This window comes from Bufo bufo, chromosome 2 (assembly GCF_905171765.1).
Source record: "Bufo bufo chromosome 2, aBufBuf1.1, whole genome shotgun sequence".
Classification (NCBI taxonomy): Eukaryota; Metazoa; Chordata; class Amphibia; order Anura; family Bufonidae; genus Bufo; species Bufo bufo.
The window spans coordinates 509860596-509881282 of NC_053390.1; the positions used below are offsets into that span (position 1 = coordinate 509860596).

General features: G+C 47.3%; 1 protein-coding gene across 3 annotated transcripts in view; it reads left to right on the forward strand.

Moving 5' to 3' along the window:
- Positions 1-11480: 11480 nt before the first annotated feature.
- Positions 11481-20687, forward strand: part of TNKS (tankyrase) — a 246026-nt gene continuing 236819 nt past the window's right edge. For 2 of the 3 annotated variants that reach the window (XM_040417872.1, XM_040417873.1), the window contains exons 1-2: positions 11481-12187; positions 15221-15445. In XM_040417872.1, the coding sequence (XP_040273806.1) occupies positions 11629-12187; positions 15221-15445 (784 nt within the window). In that variant the 5' untranslated portion in view covers positions 11481-11628. The remainder of the gene's footprint in view (positions 12188-15220; positions 15446-20687) is intronic. The other variant, XM_040417874.1, reaches the window with a different exon arrangement.

Below are 20687 nucleotides of genomic sequence, written 5' to 3' on the forward strand. Positions count from 1 at the left end.
CAACATACATGATTAACATACATGATTAAAAGAATCAGTGCAGGAGATAAAAGCAACATCACTGGAGGAGACATACAATGAACGGAGTCCCTATCTTAGAAAAATGTACAAAGACATGATCATGCATATTAGGAATCATACATGATGAGAAAAGGGACATTTACCCATACAGAGTCTCCTCCAGGATGGCGCCAACCTGGAGGAGACTCTGTATGGGTAAATGTCCCTTTTCTCATCATGTATGATTCCTCATATGCATGATCATGTCTTTGTACATTTTTCTAAGATAGGGACTCCGTTCATTGTATGTCTCCTCCAGTGATGTTGCTTTTATCTCCTGCACTGATTCTTTTAATCATGTATGTTAATCATGTATGTTGTATAATGTGATTTTGTAATAAAGGACATAATTCAGCACCAGCGGTCTGGCATTTTCTATGTAGGTTGTCCCTTCCTGACAGAGCCTAATTTTGCAAATCTGACATGTGTCACTTTATGTGGTAATAACTTTGGAATGCTTTTACTTATCCAAGCCATTCTGAGACTGTTTTCTCTTGACACATTGTACTTCATGACAGTGGTAAATTTGAGTCGATATATTGCACCTTCATTTATAAAATAATCCAAAATTTACCAAGAATTTTGAAAAATTCGTAATTTTCAAAATTTTAATTTCTCTGCTTTTAAAACAGAAAGTGATACCTCATAAAATATTTATTACTTAACATTCCCCGTATGTCTACTTTATGTTGGCATCATTTTGGAAATGTTATTTAATTTTTTTAGGATGTTAGAAGGCTTAGAATTGTAGAAGCAATTAAAAAAATTGTTACATTTTTATCCAAAACCAACTTTTTAAGGACCAGTTCAGGTCTGTAGTCACTTTGTGGGGCTTACATAGTGGGAAACCCCCCATAAATGACCCCATTCTATAAACTACACCCCTCAAGGTATTCAAAACTGGTTTTCCAAACTTTGTTAACCCTTTAGGTGTTCCACAAGAATTAAAGAAAAATGGAGATGACATTTCTAAATTTCACTTTTTTTGGCAGATTTCCATTTTAATCAATTTTTTTCTTTAACACATCGAGGGTTAACAGCCAAACAAAACTCAATATTTATTACCCTGATTATGTGGTTTACAGAAACAACCCACATATGGCTGTAAACTGATGTAAGGGCACACGGCAGGGCGCAGAAGAAAAGGAGCGCCGTATGGTTTTTGGAAGGCAGATTTACCTGAACTGGTTTTTAGATGCCATGTCCCATTTGAAGCACCCCTGATGCACCCTTAGGCTAGGTTCCCACCTGAGCATTTTACAGCGTGTTCCTATGCGCTGTAAAACGCTCAACAGGCAAAAACCAATGTTTCTCTATGGGCATGGCTCTCACCTGAGCGTTTTACAGCGCGTACGAACGCGCTGTAAAACGCCCTACGCCCCAAGAAGTACAGGAGCTTCTTTGGGGCGTATTGTCGCGCGTAACACCTCTGTTTTTCATTGTACGCCTCTGTGGTCAATAGCAAGAACGCCCCAAAATACGCCTCAAAAACGCCCGATAAAAATGCCTGTAAACAGCGCTTATCGAATACGCTCAGGTGTGAATCCAGCCTAACAGTAGAAACTCCCAAAAAGTGACCCCATTTTGTAAACTAGGTGATAAGGTGCCAGTTTTATTGGTACTATTTTAGAGTACATTGCTCTATATTACATTTTTTTGAGGCACTGTTTTTATTTTTTACAACATTCATCTGACAGGGTAGATCATGTGCTATTTTTATAGAGCAGGTTGTTACGGACGTAATAATATCAAATATGTCTACTTTCTTTGTTTGTTTGTTTCAACTTTACATAATAAAACATTTTTGAAAAAAAATTATGTTTTTGTGTCTCCATTTTCTGAACGCCATATTTTTTTTTATTATTCTGCCGATTGTCTTGTGCAGGGACTTGTATTTTGCAGGAAGAGTTGACGTTTTTATTGGTACCATTTTGGGTACATAGGATTTTTTAATCATTCATTATTTCACTTTATGGGGCAAGGTGACCAAAAAATTGGTTGTTTTAGCACAGTTTTTATTTATTTATTTTTACAGCGTTCACCTGAGGGGTTAGGTCATGTGACATTTTTATAGAGCAGATCGTTGTGGACGTGGAAATACCTAATATTTATACTTTTTCTTATTTATTTAAGTTTTACACAATAATAGCATTTTTGAAACAAAAAATGATGTTTTAGTGTCTTCATAGTCTGAGAGCCATAGCTTTTTTTTTTTTTTGACCGATTGTCTTAGTTAGAGTCTCATTTTTTGCAGGATGAGGTAACGGTTTGATTTCTACTATTTTGGGGGGCCATTTTGATCGCTTGGTGTTGCAGTTTATGTGATGTTAGGTGACAAAAAATGTTTTTTTTGGCACAGGGTTAGGTCATGTGATATTTTTATAGAGCTGGCTTTTACGGATGCAGCGATACCTAATATGTCTACTTTCTTTTATTTATTTCATTTTAACACAATAATAGCAGTTTTGAAGAAAAAAAATATATATATTAGTGTCTCCATAGTTTGAGAGTCATAATTTTTTTTTTGACCGATTATCTTAGATAGGGTCTCATTTTTTGCGGGATGAAGTGACGGTTTGATTGGTACTATTTTGGGGTGCATATGCCTTATTGATCGCTTGGTGTTGCAAATTTTGTGATGTAAGGTGACAAAAAAATAGCTTTTTTGACACCGTTTTAATTTTTTTTTGTACGGTGTTCACCTGAGGGGTTAGGTCATGTGATATTTTTATAGAGCTGGTTGTTACAGACGCGGCGATACCTAATATGTATACTTTTTATTTCACTTTAACACAATAATAGCATTTTTGAAACAAAAAAATTATGTTTTGTCTACATGTTCTTAAAGCTATATTTTTTTTTATTTTTTGAGCGATTTTTTTATGTAGGGGCTCATTTTTTGTGGGATGAGGTGATGGTTTTATTAGTACCATTTTGTGGGAGATACGCCTTTTTGATTGGAGTTGCACTTTTTGTGATGTAAGGTGACATCTTAGGCTACTTTCACACTGGCGTTTCTGGGTCCACCTGTGAGATCCGTTTCAGAGCTCTCACAAGTGGCCCAAAATGGATCAGTTTAGCCCCAATGCATTCTGAATGGATAAGGATCCGTTCAGAAAGCATCAGTTTGCCTCCGTTCAGCCTCCATTCCGCTCTGGAGGCGGACACCAAAACGTTTTCACTGACACAATATGGTGCAATTGAAAAAGGATCTGCCTCCCATTGACTTTCAGTGTAAGTCCATTTGCATTATCATGAACAAAACAAAACAAAAAAATTATATATTATTTTAGTTCATGGTAATGCAAACGGATCCGTTCTGAACGGATACAAGCGTTTGCATTATAGGTGCGGATCCGTCTGTGCAGATACCAGACGGATCCGCACCTAACGCAAGTGTGAAAGTACCCTTATGTGAAACCTTTTTTTTATTTTTTTTTTAAAAACACTTTATTGTTTTCTTTTACACTTTGCATCCCCCATAAGGTCATACAAGACCTCTGGGGGACATTTACCTTCACTTATATTTTTATAACAGCCCCAGTTACAGGGGAAATACACCCCGCCGAGAGGCCGTACAGCGGTATACTGTGCTATACAGCCTCAATGCAGGGCTGATCAAGGTCTGTAGAAGACCCAACAGCTCCTGCACTCTCCCGGCCCGGCGGTCACATGATCTGAAGGCAGGGACACTGTTCCTGCCTTCTCTCTGGGTTGTCCTGCTGTCTCTGACAGCGGGTCTCCTGCTCTGCAGCTGCAGTTCTAAAGATACATGCAGGGTCCCAGAGGTGCAAAAAACTCACTGAAAAAAGTGGCCATTTATTTCAGTGAGTTTTTTGTCTTTGTGTATGAAATGTGCCACTTTATTTTGTTGGTAACATTCTTTTTCACCTGGCAGCTTCTGTGTCACATGGTCTGTTGTGGGTGCGGCTTCTGTGTCACATGGTCTGTTGTGGGTGCGGCTTCTGTGTCACATGGTCTGTTGTGGGTGCGGCTTCTGTGTCACATGGTCTGTTGTGGGTGTGGCTCACAGCTTTATTCTACCTCACAGTGCATTGTTTATACCACTATGGAGGCATGTGAGAGTCTGGCTGTGAGTTAATTTCTAGCACTGTTCAGACCCTGTTCACACACCACAGGCAGTTTAGTGATAGGACCCCATGAGACACCGTGACGTGGTGCATGAGGGGCTCCGATATGTTCCTGACTGGAAGATATTGGCAAAGTTCTCAGCTTTTAACATCGGCTTGAGGAATTAGCTAGTATTGTCAGTTGCGTATCATTTTGGTGCATTTTTTGCAGTGGTTTTTTTCCCCAGAGGTGATATGCCCACAACGTCTGAGGTGAGACAACCCCTTTAATAAATTCTGTCAAATAGGCGAATTTCCTAGTGCTTCATGGTAGCAAACCGATTTTCCCTGAATAGCGGTAAAAAATAATAATACTTACCTCATTCTTTGAGGGTGTTAAGTCGCTGTCATACTGTGGCTCCCAATAATATTAATGCCTCCATTAGTGCCCCCCAGTAATAATAATGCCCTCATTAGTGCCCCCCAGTAATAATAATGCCCCCATTAGTGCCCCCCAGTAATATTAATGCCGCCATTAGTGCCCCCCAGTAATAATAATGCCCCATTAGTGCCCCCCAGTAATAGTAATGCCCCCATTAGTGCACCCCAGTAAGAGTTATGGTCTCATTAGAGCCCTCCAGTAAAAGTAATGTCCCCATTAGTGCTCTCCTTTAAGAATAATGCCCCCATTAGTACCCCCAGGAACAATAATGCCCCCATTAATGCCCCCAGGATGAGTAATGCCCCCAGGTAGAATAATGCCCTATTAGTGCCACCCAAGAAGAATAATGCCCCCATTAGTGCAAAAAACAAACAAAAAAAACCACTCACCTCCTCCATTTGCTCGCACTGCGGTGAACGCCCCCTGCTGACTGGAAGCGCAGGACCCGCGCTCCAGCGTAATTACGTCTCACAGGTTCTGCCCTGAGCTTCCAGTGAACAGCGCGAGCAAATGGAGGAGGTGAGTGCTTTTTTTTTTTTTTATTAACAAGGGGAGGAAGGGAAGGGCTGGTGCCACCTGTAAGGCGACCTAGGCAGCCGCCTAGGGCGCAATTTAGCAGGGGGCGCCGGCCCTGTTCGGTTTAAAAAGCATTGCCGCAAGTTTTTTTTTTTAAAGTACGGCAGGCGGCGGGCCCTCCCCTGCAGTGGCCGGCTGCCGCACTGCCCAGAGAGAAGGACTGACAGGAGGGAAGCGCCTCTAATGTAGCGTGGCCGAGCTCTGTTCGGTCCGCGGTACAGGAGCATTTGTTTCCTGTACCCGACCGGACTGACAGGAAGTGCTCACTTAGTGTGCACTTCCTTTCAGTCCGGCCGGGTACAGGAAACAAATGCTCCTTTACCGCGGACCGAACAGAGCTCGGCCACGCTACACTAGAGGTGGGGGGGGGGGGGGAATTAGAGTGACAAGGGAGTGTGGGGGGGAATGAGAGTGACAAGGGGGGGAAATGATGAGAGTGACAAGAGAGTGGGGGGAAGAATGAGAGTGACAAGGGAGGGGGAGGAGGAAATGAGAGTGACAAGGGAGTGGTGGGGGGGAATGATGAGAGTGACAAGGGAGGGAGGGGGAGAAGAGAGTGACAAGGGGGGGAGAAGAGAGTGACAAGGGGGGGGGGGAGAGAGTGACAAGGGGGGGAAGAGAGTGACAAGGGAGGGAGGGGGGGAGAAGAGAGTGACAAGAGAGGGGGGGTAGAGAGTGACAAGGGAGTGGGGGAGGGAATGATGAGAGTGACAAGGGAGGGAGGGGGGAGAAAAGAGTGACAAGGGGGGTGAGAAGAGAGTGACAAGGGGGGGGGGAAGAGAGTGACAAGGGAGGGAGGGGGGAGAAGAGAGTGACAAGGGAGGGAGGGGGGAGAAGAGAGGGACAAGGGAGGGAGTGTGGGGGAGAAGAGAGTGACAAGGGAGGGAGGGGGGAGAAGAGAGTGACAAGGGAGGGGTAGAAGAGAGTGACAAGGGAGGGAGAGGGGAGAAGAGTGTGACAAGGGAGTGGGGGGGGGATGATGAGAGTGACAAGGGAGGGAGGGGGGAGAAAAGAGTGACAAGGGAGGGGGAGGGAGAAGAGAGTGACAAGGGAGGGGGAGGGAGAAGAGAGTGACAAGGGAGGGGGGGAGAAGAGAGTGATAAGGGAGGGAGGGGGGGGAGAAGAGAGTGACAAGGGAGGGAGGGGGGGGAGAAGAGAGTGACAAGGGGGGGGAGAGAGTGACAAGGGAGGGAGGGGGGGAGAAGAGAGTGACAAGGGAGGGAGGGGGGGAAGAGAGTGACAAGGGAGGGAGAAGGGAGAAGAGAGTGACAAGGGGGGGGAGAAGAGAGTGACAAGGGGGGGGGAGAAGAGAGTGACAAGGGAGGGAGGGGGGGGCAAGAGAGTGACAAGGGAGGGAGGGGGGGGAGAAGAGAGTGACAAGGGAGGGAGGTGGGGGGGAAGAGAGTAACAAGGGAGTCCCCAGAGCCAGACCAAGAGCCGGACTGCAGCCAGAGACCAGATCATCTTATTGTTCTGGTGGTAAGTAGACAATGCAATATGTTTATTATTTAATTGTTTAGTTATTAATACTACATTGGAAACTAATTTACCTCACATTAAAAGGACACTATAGTCCCAGAACCACTACAGTTTAATGTAGTGGTACTGGTGTCTATAGCCTGTTCCTGCAGAGAAAAGACACTGTGAAGTACTGGTGTTAAAGGAGCACTATAGCGCCAGGAAAACAATCTCATTTTCCTGGCACTATATAGTTGTTAGGAGTGGGGCACCCTCGTGTCCCCCTCCCACTGGGTTGAAGGGGTTAAAACCCCTTCAGCCACTTACCTTTCTCCAGCGCCGGCACTGGAAACTCTTCTCCCCGATGCTCGCACGCATTCAAAACTATGTTTCGCGTCTTCCCACTGTAATTTTCACAGTGAAAATCGCGGAAGCACCTCTAGCGGCTGTCAGGGAGACAGCTACAAGAAGCTTGATTAACCCTAAGGGAAACATAGCAGTTCTTTTAATTTAAATGCTGAGAAAGGGGTGGAACATATGTGATGTCATGATATGGGCAGATCATCTGATAAGGTAGGGGGGAGGGGCGGCAATTTTTATCTTGCCTAGGGCGGCAAAAATCCTTGCACTGGCCCTGAGGAAGGGGGCACTAAAATACCGGCCTTGCCAGTGAGGTACTGGCCAGGTGGCAACCCTTTACGATTATTTCTGTCAGATGCTGTGGCACAATCGCCGCTCCCTGTCATTGCACCCACTACTTACAAAGAAATGCTCTTCGTGACTTAGTAATGGTCACAAAGCTAATCTTTGGGTAATATTTGCCGAAGCAGTCGAATCGCATTTTCAAATACTTTGCTCATCACTCCTGACAAACACTGTTTTATATTACGTGCTGGTTCTGTTCCTGTTTAGAGATGAGCGAACTTCTGTTTTAAGTTCGGCGTCTAAAGTTCGGCTTCCGGTTAGCAGAGGATCCCGATATGGATTCCGAATTCCGTTGTGGTCCGTGGTAGCGGAATCAATAATGGCCATTATTGATTCCGCTACCACAGACCACAACCCCAGTAATAGTAATGCCCCCATTAGTGCACCCCAGTAAGAGTTATGGTCTCATTAGAGCCCTCCAGTAAAAGTAATGTCCCCATTAGTGCTCTCCTTTAAGAATAATGCCCCCATTAGTACCCCCAGGAACAATAATGCCCAAATTAGTGCCCCCAGGAAGAATAATGCCCCCATTAATGCCCCCAGGATGAGTAATGCCCCCAGGTAGAATAATGCCCTATTAGTGCCACCCAAGAAGAATAATGCCCCCATTAGTGCAAAAAAACAAACAAAAAAAAACCACTCACCTCCTCCATTTGCTCGCACTGCGGTGAACGCCCCCTGCTGACTGGAAGCGCAGGACCCGCGCTCCAGCGTAATTACGTCTCACAGGTTCTGCCCTGAGCTTCCAGTGAACAGCGCGAGCAAATGGAGGAGGTGAGTGCTTTTTTTTTTTTTTATTAACAAGGGGAGGAAGGGCAGGGCCTGTGCCACCTGTAAGGCGACCTAGGCAGTCGCCTAAGGCGCAATTTAGCAGGGGGCGCCGGCCCTGTTCGGTTTAAAAAGCATTGCCACAAGTTTTTTTTTATTTAAGTACGGCAGGCGGCGGCGGGCCCTCCCCTGCAGTGGCCGGCTGCCCAGAGAGAGGGACTGACAGGAGGGAAGCGCCTCTAATGTAGCGTGGCCGAGCTCTGTTCGGTCCGCGGTACAGGAGCATTTGTTTCCTGTACCCGACCGGACTGACAGGAAGTGCTCACTTAGTGTGCACTTCCTTTCAGTCCGGCCGGGTACAGGAAACAAATGCTCCTGTACCGCAGACCGAACAAAGCTCGGCCACGCTACACTAGAGGTGGGGGGGGGGGGGAATTAGAGTGACAAGGGAGTGTGGGGGGGAAATGAGAGTGACAAGGAAGGGGGGGGGAAATTATGAGAGTGACGTAGGGAGGGGGGGGGAAATGATGAGAGTGACGTGGGGGGGGGGAATGAGAGTGACAAGGGGGGGGAAATGATGAGAGTGACAAGAGAGTGGGGGGAAGAATGAGAGTGACAAGGGAGGGGGAGGAGGAAATGAGAGTGACAAGGGAGTGGGGGGGGAAATGATGAGAGTGACAAGGGAGGGGTGGAGAAGAGAGTGACAAGGGGGGGAGAAGAGAGTGACAAGGGGGGGAAGAGAGTGACAAGGGGGGGAGAAGAGAGTGACAAGGGGGGGAAGAGAGTGACAAGGGGGGGGGAAGAGAGTGGCAAGGGAGGGGAAATGATGAGAGTGACAAGAGAGTGGGGGGAAGAATGAGAGTGACAAGGGAGGGGGAGGAGGAAATGAGAGTGACAAGGGAGTGGGGGGGGGAAATGATGAGAGTGACAAGGGAGGGGTGGAGAAGAGAGTGACAAGGGGGGGAAGAGAGTGACAAGGGGGGGGAAGAGAGTGGCAAGGGAGGGAGGGGGGGAGAAGAGAGTGACAAGGGAGTGGGGGAGGGAATGATGAGAGTGACAAGGGAGGGAGGGGGGAGAAAAGAGTGACAAGGGAGGGGGGGGAGAAGAGAGTGACAAGGGGGGGAAGAGAGTGACAAGGGAGGGAGGGAGTGGGGAGAAGAGAGTGACAAGTGAGGGAGGGGGGAGAAGAGAGTGATAAGGGAGTGGGGGGGGGGGGAGAAGAGAGTGACAAGGGGGGGGGGAGAAGAGAGTGACAAGGGAGGGAGGGGGGAGAAGAGAGTGACAAGGGAGTGGGGGGGGAGAGTGACAAGGGAGTGGGGGGGAGAAGAGAGTGACAAGGGAGGGGGGGGGAGAAGAGAGTGACAAGGGAGGGGGGGGAGAAGAGAGTGACAAGGGAGTGTGGGGGAGAAGAGAGTGACAAGGGAGGGAGTGTGGGGGAGAAGAGAGTGAGAAGGGAGGGGTAGAAGAGAGTGACAAGGGAGGGAGGGGGGAGAAGAGTGTGACAAGGGAGTGGGGGGGAAATGATGAGAGTGACAAGGGAGGGAGGGGGGAGAAAAGAGTGACAAGGGAGGGAGGGGGGAGAAGAGAGTGACAAGGGAGGGGGGGGAGAAAGAGTGACAAGGGAGGGGGAGAGAGTGACAAGGGAGGGAGGGGGGGGGGAAGAGAGTGACAAGGGAGGGAGGGGGGGGAGAAGAGAGTGACAAGGGAGGGAGGGGGGAGAAGAGAGTGACAAGGGAGGGGGGGGAGAAGAGAGTGACAAGAGAGCGAGGGGGGGGAAGAGAGTGACAAGGGGGGGGGGAGAGAGTGACAAGGGAGGGAGGGGGGGGAGAAGAGAGTGACAAGGGAGGGAGGGGGGGAAGAGAGTGACAAGGGAGGGAGGGGGGGAAGAGAGTGACAAGGGAGGGAGGGGGGAGAAGAGAGTGACAAGGGAGGGAGGGGGGAGAAGAGAGTGACAAGGGGGGGGAGAAGAGAGTGACAAGGGAGGGAGGGGGGGGGAAGAGAGTGACAAGGGAGGGGGGGAGAAGAGAGTGACAAGGGGGGGGGGAGAAGAGAGTGACAAGGGAGGGGGGGGGGGGGAGAAGAGAGTGACAAGGGGGGGGGGGAAGAGAGTAACAAGGGAGTCCCCAGAGACAGACCAAGAGCCAGACTGCAGCCAGAGACCAGATCATCTTATTGTCCTGGTGGTAAGTAGACAATGTAATATGTTTATTATTTAATTATTTAGTTATTAATACTACATTGGAAACTAATTTCCCTCACATTAAAAGGACACTATAGTCCCAGAACCACTACAGTTTAATGTAGTGGTACTGGTGTCTATAGCCTGTTCCTGCAGAGAAAAGACACTGTGCAGTACTGGTGTTAAAGGAGCACTATAGCGCCAGGAAAACAAACTCATTTTCCTGACACTATATAGTTGTTAGGAGTGGGGCACCCTCGTGTCCCCCTCCCACTGGGCTGAAGGGGTTAAAACCCCTTCAGCCACTTACCTTTCTCCAGCGCCGGCACTGGGAACTCTTCTCCCCGATCCTCGCACGCATTCAAAACTATGTTTCGCGTCTTCCCACTGTAATTTTCACAGTGAGAATCGCGGAAGCACCTCTAGCGGCTGTCAGGGAGACAGCTACAAGAAGCTTGATTAACCCTAAGGGAAACATAGCAGTTCTTTTAATTTAAATGCTGAGAAAGGGGTGGAACATATGTGATGTCATGATATGGGCAGATCATCTGATAAGGAAGGGGGGGGGGGGAGGGCGGCAAAAATCCTTGCACCGGCCCTGAGGAAGGGGGCACTAAAATACTGGCCTTGCCAGTGAGGTACTGGCCGAGTGGCAACCCTTTACGATTATTTCTGTCAGATGCTGTGGCACAATCGCCGCTCCCTGTCATTGCACCCACTACTTACAAAGAAATGCTCTTCCTGACTTAGTAATGGTCACAAAGCTAATCTTTGGGTAATATTTGCCGAAGCAGTCGAATCGCATTTTCAAATACTTTGCTCATCACTCCTGACAAACACTGTTTTATATTATTACGTGCTGGTTCTGTTCCTGTTTTCTCCTAGTCTCCTGAGAAAGTCATAAAGTTATTATTTCGTTTACAATGCAACCAGTGCATAGAAACGGCACAGCAGACGCACGGCCACTAGAACCGCCAGCCTACATGTGAACGAAGGCGAGCATAAACATTCTGTCATAAAGAATCAGTGTACCGTTCATTACATTGTCAATAAAGATGTTGTTAAAAAAAAAAGAACACTATTATTATCCCACGACCCACCCATAAAAAGTGTTATCCAATGGAAACGTTGCGCTGCCATACTAGGTCACGAGCAGGCCCGCCTCCCCGTGTGACACCGCCCTTCCTAGCCTTCCTCTAGAACTGTGTTGGGATAATTTTTTTGTTTATGCCTCGCTCGCCCCGCCCCTGTCGGTGACGTCACTCGTGGAGCTTGCGCCCGGTTATTGTCGCAGGCCGCTGGAACTGGACCGGAGAGAGGAGTGAAGACCCGGCCGTCCCGTGTATTACTGTACACGGCGGAGCTGTGCAATGGCGGCCGTGCCTTCCAGGCGCTCCCAGCAACAACCAGTGTCCGGGGCAGCTGGGCAGCCTCCCCCGTCCTCCTCTCCTCCTCCTCCTGCAGCTTCGCCGCCGCCGCTTTCCTCCGAGCTCCAGTCCCCTCCTCGCAGCCCGGAGATGCCTCCAGCCTCCCAGCGCCAGGGCCCGGATTCTCAGCCTGAGGGAGAAGCGGCTCCTGTGCCGGGGTTCCTGCCCAGGCCTCTCTCTCCTCCTCCGGGCGAAGCTGCTGCCATGTTGTCACCCAGCTCGTCGTCTCTTCCCTCAGCGCCGGCTCCCAGCTCCGGGAGCAGCAGCTCGTCCTCCACTACCAGCCTGTCCTCCGGGGGCAGCCCGCCGGAGAGCCCCGACCCCGTGGGAGGAGGCCTAGGCCCCGGGGGGCCACTGAGCGCAGTGAGCGGAGCTTTCCGGGAACTCTTCGAGGCTTGCAGGAACGGGGACGTGTCCCGGGTGCGGAGACTGCTGGAGCCAGGGAATGTCAATGCCAAGGACATGGCTGGCAGGAAGTCTACCCCTCTGCACTTCGCAGCAGGTCAGGGCTGGTGTGTGGCTGGGCTAGGGGGGCTCCACAAGTCGCCTGCAGGCGGCGACGACCACTTCTGAATCGTTAGTATAGTGCTCGCCCATTGCCTATGCCATTTGGATGCCTCTGCTTGCTGTCAGTGAATGACAGTGGGGCATAGTCCTGCTCACAGCTATGGGCCTGTCCACTCATAACACATTTAGGCCTCATGCACACGGCCGTTGTTCTGGTCTGCGCCTCGGATGCGGACCCATTCACTTCAGTGGGACCGCAAAAGATGCGGACAGCACTCCGTGTGCTGTCCGCATCCATTGTTCCGTTTCGTGGTCTGCAAAAAAAATATAACCTGTCCTATTCTTGTCCGTTTTGCGGACAAGGATAGGCAGTCATATTACAGGCTGTTTGCGACGGATGCCATCCGTGTTTTGCGGACCCCAAAACACACAACGGTCGTGTGCATTAGGCCTAAGGCTGAGTTCACATAATCATTATTTTTACGTTTTTCTGATCCGTCAGAAGAACAGAAAAATAAAGATAAAAACGGATTCTGTGCATCAGTTACGGACATTTGGCATCCATTTGAGCCATTTCAGTCTGAGATCAGTTTTTTAGACAGAAAAAAAGTCCTCCATGCAGGATAACGTTACCGATAAAATAACGGATGTCGGACAGAAATGGCTCAGACGGGATCAGTTTTTTACAGGATCCCTTTTTATCTTTATTTTTCTGTCCTTCTGATGGATCTGAAGAACGGAAAACTAAGGGGTGATGTGAACCTGGCCGTATCCACAGGATAGGGGCTAAGTGATCAGCGGGGGTGCGATCCCTCGGGCCCCCACCAATCACTAGAACAGTACCCGTGCGTATGCATGTCCTCCGCTCCATTCAGCTCTATGGGGCTGCCAGAGGTATCCAAGCTGTGGTACTCAGCGGTCTCTGGCCCTATAGAGCTGAATGGAGCATGGACATGAATGCATGTCTGAGTACACAGTCCCAACAATCAGAAGCTTATCTGTCCTATGGGTAGGGGATATGTCGTTGTCATGGGTGTTGTCCCACCTTGGCCTTTTTTGAGATGGGAGTAACCCACTGTAAGCACTGGCCCAGCGAGGCCAGAACTGCAGAAACCGCCAAGTGCCCATGCCCTGCTGTCTCCCTAAAGGCTCATGCACACGGCCGTAGCTGTTGTTGTGGTCCGCAATACGCAGATACTACCTGTGTGGAATGTTCGGCCCTCTATAGAACTGTCTTATCCTGGTCCGTAAGGTCTCATTCAGACGGCCGTAGTGTTTTGCGGATACCGGTTGTGTGCGTTCTTCCTTAAGCCAGCCCTATGATAGAAATGACTATTCTTGTCTGCGCAATGGAACTACGGATGCTGTCCGCATCTTTTGCTCCTCTCTAGTGGGGGGTACTTGGAGTAGGATGGTCCATGATAAGGGGCTGTCCGGGAGTTTGATATTGATTCCTTGGCGTTCGTTCAGCTGCTCTGACAGTAGGGACCATGTGGTGGCACAGGGACTGTTTAGTGGAGCAGTTCTTCACCGGTATGCCTCTATTAGGCTAGTTTTACACTAGCGACAGGGGAGTCCGGCAGGCTGTTCCAGCGGGTGAACAGCCTGTCGCATCCGTCCTGCTGCTAGTGCACGCGTGCCGCCGCACTGCCGCTCCGTCCCTATTGACTAGGGAGCGGCGTTCTGGAGGCAGCCGGACTAAGGGCTGTTTCACACGAGCGAGTCCATTGCGGGAATCGGGCTCCGTGTGTGAGTGTGATCCTCCGCTCTGGACTTGCAGGAGCACACGGCATTATCATGATTTATAATGCTATGTGCCTCTGCTTGACCTTATTTCTACAGACTCACTGTGACATAAAGCTGTCAGTATGATTCTGTAGAAATTAGGTCAAGCAGAGACACCAAGCATTATAAACCATGATAATGCCGTGCGCTCCTGCAATCCAGAGCGGAGGATCACACTCACACACACGGATCCTGATTCCCGCAATGGACTCGCTCGTGTGAAGCAGCCCTAACAGTACTGCAGAGGAGTATCCTTAGGGCTCCGTCATGTACACATTTGCTTTTTCTTTTACCGCTGAAGGAACGCCATAAAAAACACTGCAGGAGATTTATCAAACTGGTATAAAGTAGAACTGGCTTAGTCACCCATAGCAAGCAATCAGATTCCACCTCAGATTTTTCACAGCTCCTTTGGAAAATGAAAGGTGGAATCTGTTTGCTTGCTATGGGCAACTAAGCCAGTTCTACTTTATACCAATGTTGACACATTTTTTTTAATACAGATTTGTTTTTTATAATAATTTTTGTGACGTGTTTGTGTCGACATTTTTGAATGACTTAGTTTTTGAGAAGTTTTCTTTCCCTATAGTGAAATAGATGGAAAAACACACCATTGCTCCAACATGCCTTGTTTTTTTGTTTTTTCTTTAAAACATCAGACAGAAAAAACAACTTCAAATTGAACAAAATGTTGGTAGGAGAAAAAAATTTGCATGTCCAGCATTTCTTAATTCCTATAGACTTTCAGCTAACCTGTGGAGCTCTTTCAGCTAACCTGTGGAGCTAGCTCTTTTTCTGGAAAAAAATAAATAAAAACCATCACAAAAAGCAACAACATGGGCCTCGTTCACATATAGTGTTTTTTTGTTTTTTTTACGGACGTGTGCTGTCAGCATTTTTACAGCATACTGACCCATAAGAAATCTATGGTCTGTTCACATTTCCGTGGAAAAACAAAGTAATCATGTCCTACTTTGTTCCGAGACGCACCCATGTAAGTCTATGGGTCACCACTTTTAAAACAAGACATGGCTACTATACTACCTAGCAGCAAGGATATGTCTGTGGCAGGGAGGGAGTTAAACAATAGGTCGATTTCAGATCAGAACTTCCTGACCCTTACTAGAACATTGTGGGCGTGCAGATGGGGGGTCAGACATTGGCATTGCATTATCTACTGATGAAGGAAGACTCGTCTAGCCCAGGAATACCTGTAAATAACATTGTCTCTTTCTGTCACCAGGGTTTGGAAGAAAAGATGTAGTGGAGCATCTGCTGCAGACAGGGGCAAACGTACATGCCAGGGATGACGGCGGTCTTATTCCTCTGCACAATGCTTGTTCCTTTGGGCATGCCGAAGTTGTGACCCTTCTGCTCTGTCAGGGGGCAGACCCCAATGCCAGAGACAATTGGAACTACACTCCTCTGCATGAGGCAGCGATTAAAGGGAAGATTGATGTTTGCATAGGTGAGTACATACTTTGTCATGGAAGGTTTAGCTATGTTTTTAACTTCAGTGAGAAAAAGAGGGAAAAAAAGTGGAGTGTTGCTTGCCAAGCTGAAGTATATGAAAGATGGATGGCGAACACTGCTTTTTTATCTATCATACACAGAGAGAGGGGCGTTTACTAAAGTGTCAGATTTTCTGCAAGCCCTGGTTTGAGCAAAAATGTGACTTTTTGCTCTTTACACCGCACTTGCCACAAAAGTGGGCTCGGTTGGGATGTGGTTCACGATTGTGTGGCCCAACAGATTTAAGATTGTTTAGGTAAGTTCTCTGGTGCGAGTGACACTTGAAGTCTACACTAGTTTGGAGTTTTAGGTGATCCTGATCTTATTTTTATCGTTAGAGGGGAAGGAGCAGCAGGGACCTTATGCTTCAGAGACTCCCCATGTGAATATATATGGGGGGGACAGGTCACAGATCGCAGTTATACTCCTCATCATCATCTGACTTGTGCAGTAAGGGTCAGTTCACATGAATGTTTTTTGCACGAATTTTGATGCATAATATGCCCATAAACCGCCTCTCATTTATTTCAATGGGAATAAGCAGTTGATTTTTTTTTTAACACGTATATTTTACAATTCAGCCGTGTGACCTGACCCTAGGGGCTCATGCACATGACCGTTGTTGTTTTGCGGTCCAATTTTCACAGATCCGTTTGTCCACAAAACATATCCGTATGCGATCTGTTTTTAGCGGATCGGAAACAGTAACTTAATAATCACCAAACACAAGAGCCATATGGGCTGGGCATAGCATTTCTATGGAGTAACTTCTGTATTTTCTACAGCTCCATTGAAGTGAATGGTTCCGCATACGGTCCACCAAAAAAACGGAACGGAAGCAGGAAAGAAAATAGGTTCGCGTGCATGAGCCCTAAGAGTGAATGTTGGTGTTATTTTTTTGTGAAAGCGAGAAGCCCCTTTAAGTCCATTGAAAGGCTTTTCCTATAAGACAGGTCACCAATAGCAGATCGGCAGGGGTCCAACCCCCGGCACCACCACTGATCAGCTGTATGAAGAGGATGCAGCGCTGCCTGATCTTCACTGTTTACCGTTTGCATTGCAGAGACGCGCAGTGGAAGTACAGCATGGGCGGAGTATAACTACCATGCTCTGTGCTGTTTGCTGTTGGCATCGCAGAGACGAGCACTGGAATTACAGCATGGGCGGAGTATAACTACCATGCTCTGTGCTGTTTGCTGTTGGCATCGCAGAGACGAGCACTAGAAAAACAGCATGGGCGGAGTATAACTACCATGCTCTGTGCTGTTGGCATCGCAGAGACGAGCACTGGAATTACAGCATGGGCGGAGTATAACTACCATGCTCTGTGCTGTTTGGCATTGCAGAGACGAGCAGTGAAATTCCAGCATGGGCGGAGTATAACTACCATGCTCTGTGCTGTTGGCATCGCAGAGACGAGCACTGGAATTACAGCATGGGCGGAGTATAACTACCATGCTCTGTGCTGTTTGGCATTGCAGAGACGAGCAGTGAAATTCCAGCATGGGCGGAGTATAACTACCATGCTCTGTGCTGTTGGCATCGCAGAGACGAGCACTGGAATTACAGCATGGGCGGAGTATAACTACCATGCTCTGTGCTGTTTGGCATTGCAGAGACGAGCAGTGAAATTCCAGCATGGGCGGAGTATAACTACCATGCTCTGTGCTGTTTGCTGTTGGCATCGCAGAGACGAGCACTGGAATTACAGCATGGGCGGAGTATAACTACCATGCTCTGTGCTGTTTGCTGTTGGCATCGCAGAGACGAGCACTGGAATTACAGCATGGGCGGAGTATAACTACCATGCTCTGTGCTGTTTGCTGTTGGCATCGCAGAGACGAGCACTGGAATTACAGCATGGGCGGAGTATAACTACCATGCTCTGTGCTGTTTGGCATTGCAGAGACGAGCAGTGAAATTCCAGCATGGGCGGAGTATAACTACCATGCTCTGTGCTGTTTGGCATTGCAGAGACGAGCAGTGAAATTCCAGCATGGGCGGAGTATAACTACCATGCTCTGTGCTGTTGGCATCGCAGAGACGAGCACTGGAATTACAGCATGGGCGGAGTATAACTACCATGCTCTGTGCTGTTTGGCATTGCAGAGACGAGCAGTGAAATTCCAGCATGGGCGGAGTATAACTACCATGCTCTGTGCTGTTTGCTGTTGGCATCGCAGAGACGAGCACTGGAATTACAGCATGGGCGGAGTATAACTACCATGCTCTGTGCTGTTTGCTGTTGGCATCGCAGAGACGAGCACTGGAATTACAGCATGGGCGGAGTATAACTACCATGCTCTGTGCTGTTTGCTGTTGGCATCGCAGAGACGAGCACTGGAATTCCAGCATGGGCGGAGTATAACTACCATGCTCTGTGCTGTTTGCTGTTGGCATCGCAGAGACGAGCACTGGAATTACAGCATGGGCGGAGTATAACTACCATGCTCTGTGCTGTTTGGCATTGCAGAGACGAGCAGTGAAATTCCAGCATGGGCGGAGTATAACTACCATGCTCTGTGCTGTTTGGCATTGCAGAGACGAGCAGTGAAATTCCAGCATGGGCGGAGTATAACTACCATGCTCTGTGCTGTTTGCTGTTGGCATCGCAGAGACGAGCACTGGAATTCCAGCATGGGCGGAGTATAACTACCATGCTCTGTGCTGTTGAAGTTAATAGGACGAAGGACCTGTAATTACACTGTTCACTGCTGCAATGTCGACGGTGAGAAGGTAAAGAGTGTGGTGGTCTTTTCATGCAGCCGATCGACGGGGATGCTGCTAGTCTGACCCCTGCCGATCTGATATTGATTTCCTATCCTGAGGAAAAGTCATCAGTATGGGGAAAGCAGAGAAATCCTTTAAAGTGAGCCCATGATGCATACAGCCCTGTATGTAGGCAGCATCTTTATATAGCAGGATGGGTTAAGTAGATTGATGGATAATTCTGTAAGAGAAGATTTAATGTTTTTTTGGCACACATTAGCTTCTTTTTACTATAGAGAAGTCTTCGCTAAAATGCTTGAAAACCATGTCATGCCCCACCCTAACACAATATTTGCTTGTAGTCCATGCTGAGGGGCCAAATACCGGAGTGTCCAGCAGTACAGATTTTTTGATATGTGTCACTACTCACTGATCCCCTGCTGTATCACCTCTATCGGTCCCTGCTGCTCTACACATCTTGGTCAAGACGTAACGGGCAGGAAATGCCTAGAGATGTCTGCTTAGCCAAATTATTGGCTGACACGTTACCGCTATGGCTGCTTCATGTCATCTTCTGTATGAGGAGCCTGGACCAGGAAGGATAGACCGGAGGGGACCTGTAAGTGTCAGAACGGTGATCGCTGAGGTGGACAATACTTCTCTTCCATAAAACCCTTTCTGCTCCATATACTATATATTTCTTCAACTGTTAGTTATTGTTAGAAATGCTGATCTGATGTCTGATCGGGTATGTTGGCAGATTTGTGGCGGACATTTTACCGTCCCATTGATGTATTCAATGGTTTTCTAGTCGCAGACATTTCTGCAATTATTCTGCTGTGTATGGACACACCTTATGGCTGCTTTAAAAGGGTCAGTTCTCTTCAAAGAAGAGTGGAATCTATATATATATATATATATTGAAACTTTGAGTTTTGGTGTGGTTTTCCTCATTTTTCCTCTACGTCACTCAACAATTCATATATTCGTGAAATAGGAAATTGCCATTAAATTTCCTCTTGCAGTTGTACAATAGGAGCAGGAACTGCTAAGTATTCAGCGGTTTCCCCTCTTAGAAACAAGTGTGGAAACCTCCAGATTACCGGCTAGTGATGGGAATGTGCCGATCCACTGCTAATGTAGAAGTAGAAAGTACTTATTTATTCCTTTCTGTTAGTTCTGCTCGCTTGCTGCTTCCATCATTCTCCTTGTCTGTACCATTGAAGTAAGGCTACTTTCACACAGCGTTCTGGAAAAACTCTTCCGTTCTGATAATCCGTTTTGAACGGATCCGGCTGTATTATCTTTAACATAGCCATGACAGATCCGTCATGAACTCCATTGAAAGTCTATGGGAGATGGATCCGTTTTCTATTGTGCCAAAAAACTGATCTGTCCCCATTGACTTACACTGTGTGTCAGGATGAATCTGTCTTGCTCCGCACCACATCGCAGACTTATTCTGTCCACAGTGCGGACGAAACGAAACGGAATTCATTCTGGTGCACTCCTTTTCGTTCAGGTCAGTTCTGTCCCCATTGACAATGAATCAGGACAAAACTGAAGCGTTTTCCGCCACTATTGAGATCCTATGACAGATCCCAATAGCTGAAAGGGAAAGCACAAGTGTGAAAGTAACCTAACCTGTAATAATGGCTCTCAGTGCGCTAGGGTGTGCCTACAGTAACATGGTGAGGTTTCAAAAGATAGTTTTGCTAGGTAAAGTATCTGTTTTTCTTAGTTAACCCTTTTCATGACCAAGGGTCATTGATGCCCTAATGTCCAGGTCAAAATTTACAAATCTGACATGCGTCACTTTATGTGGTAATAGCTTTGGAACACTTTTACTTATTCAAGCCATTCTGGATTGTTTTCTCGTGACATATTGTACTTCATGATAATCATATATTTGAGTCAATTTCATCTTTATTTATGAAAAAATCCAAAATGTACCCAAAATTTAGAAAAATTCACAATTTTCCAAATTTCAATTTCTCTGCTTCTAAAACAGAAAGTCATACCTAATAAAATATTTATTACTTAACTTTTCCCATATGTCTACTTTATGTTGGCATCATTTTGGAAATGTCATTTTATTTTTTTAGGACGTTAGAAGGCTTAGAAGTTTAGAAGCAATTCTTAAAATTTTTAAGAAAATTTCCAAAACCCACTTTTTAAAGACCAGTTCAGGTCTGAAGTCACTTTGTGGGGCTTACATAGTGGAAACCCCCATAAATGACCCCATTGTAGAAACTACACCCCTCAAGTTACTCAAAACTGATTTTACAAACTTTTTTAACCCTTTAGGTGTTCCACAAGAATTAAAGGAAAATGGAGATGAAATTTCTAAATTTCACTTTTTTGGCAGATTTTCCATTTTATTGCATTTTTTTTCTTTAACACTTTGAGGGTTAACAGCCAAACAAAACTCAATATTTATTACCCTGATTCCGCGGTTTACAGAAACACCCCACATGTGGTCGTAAACT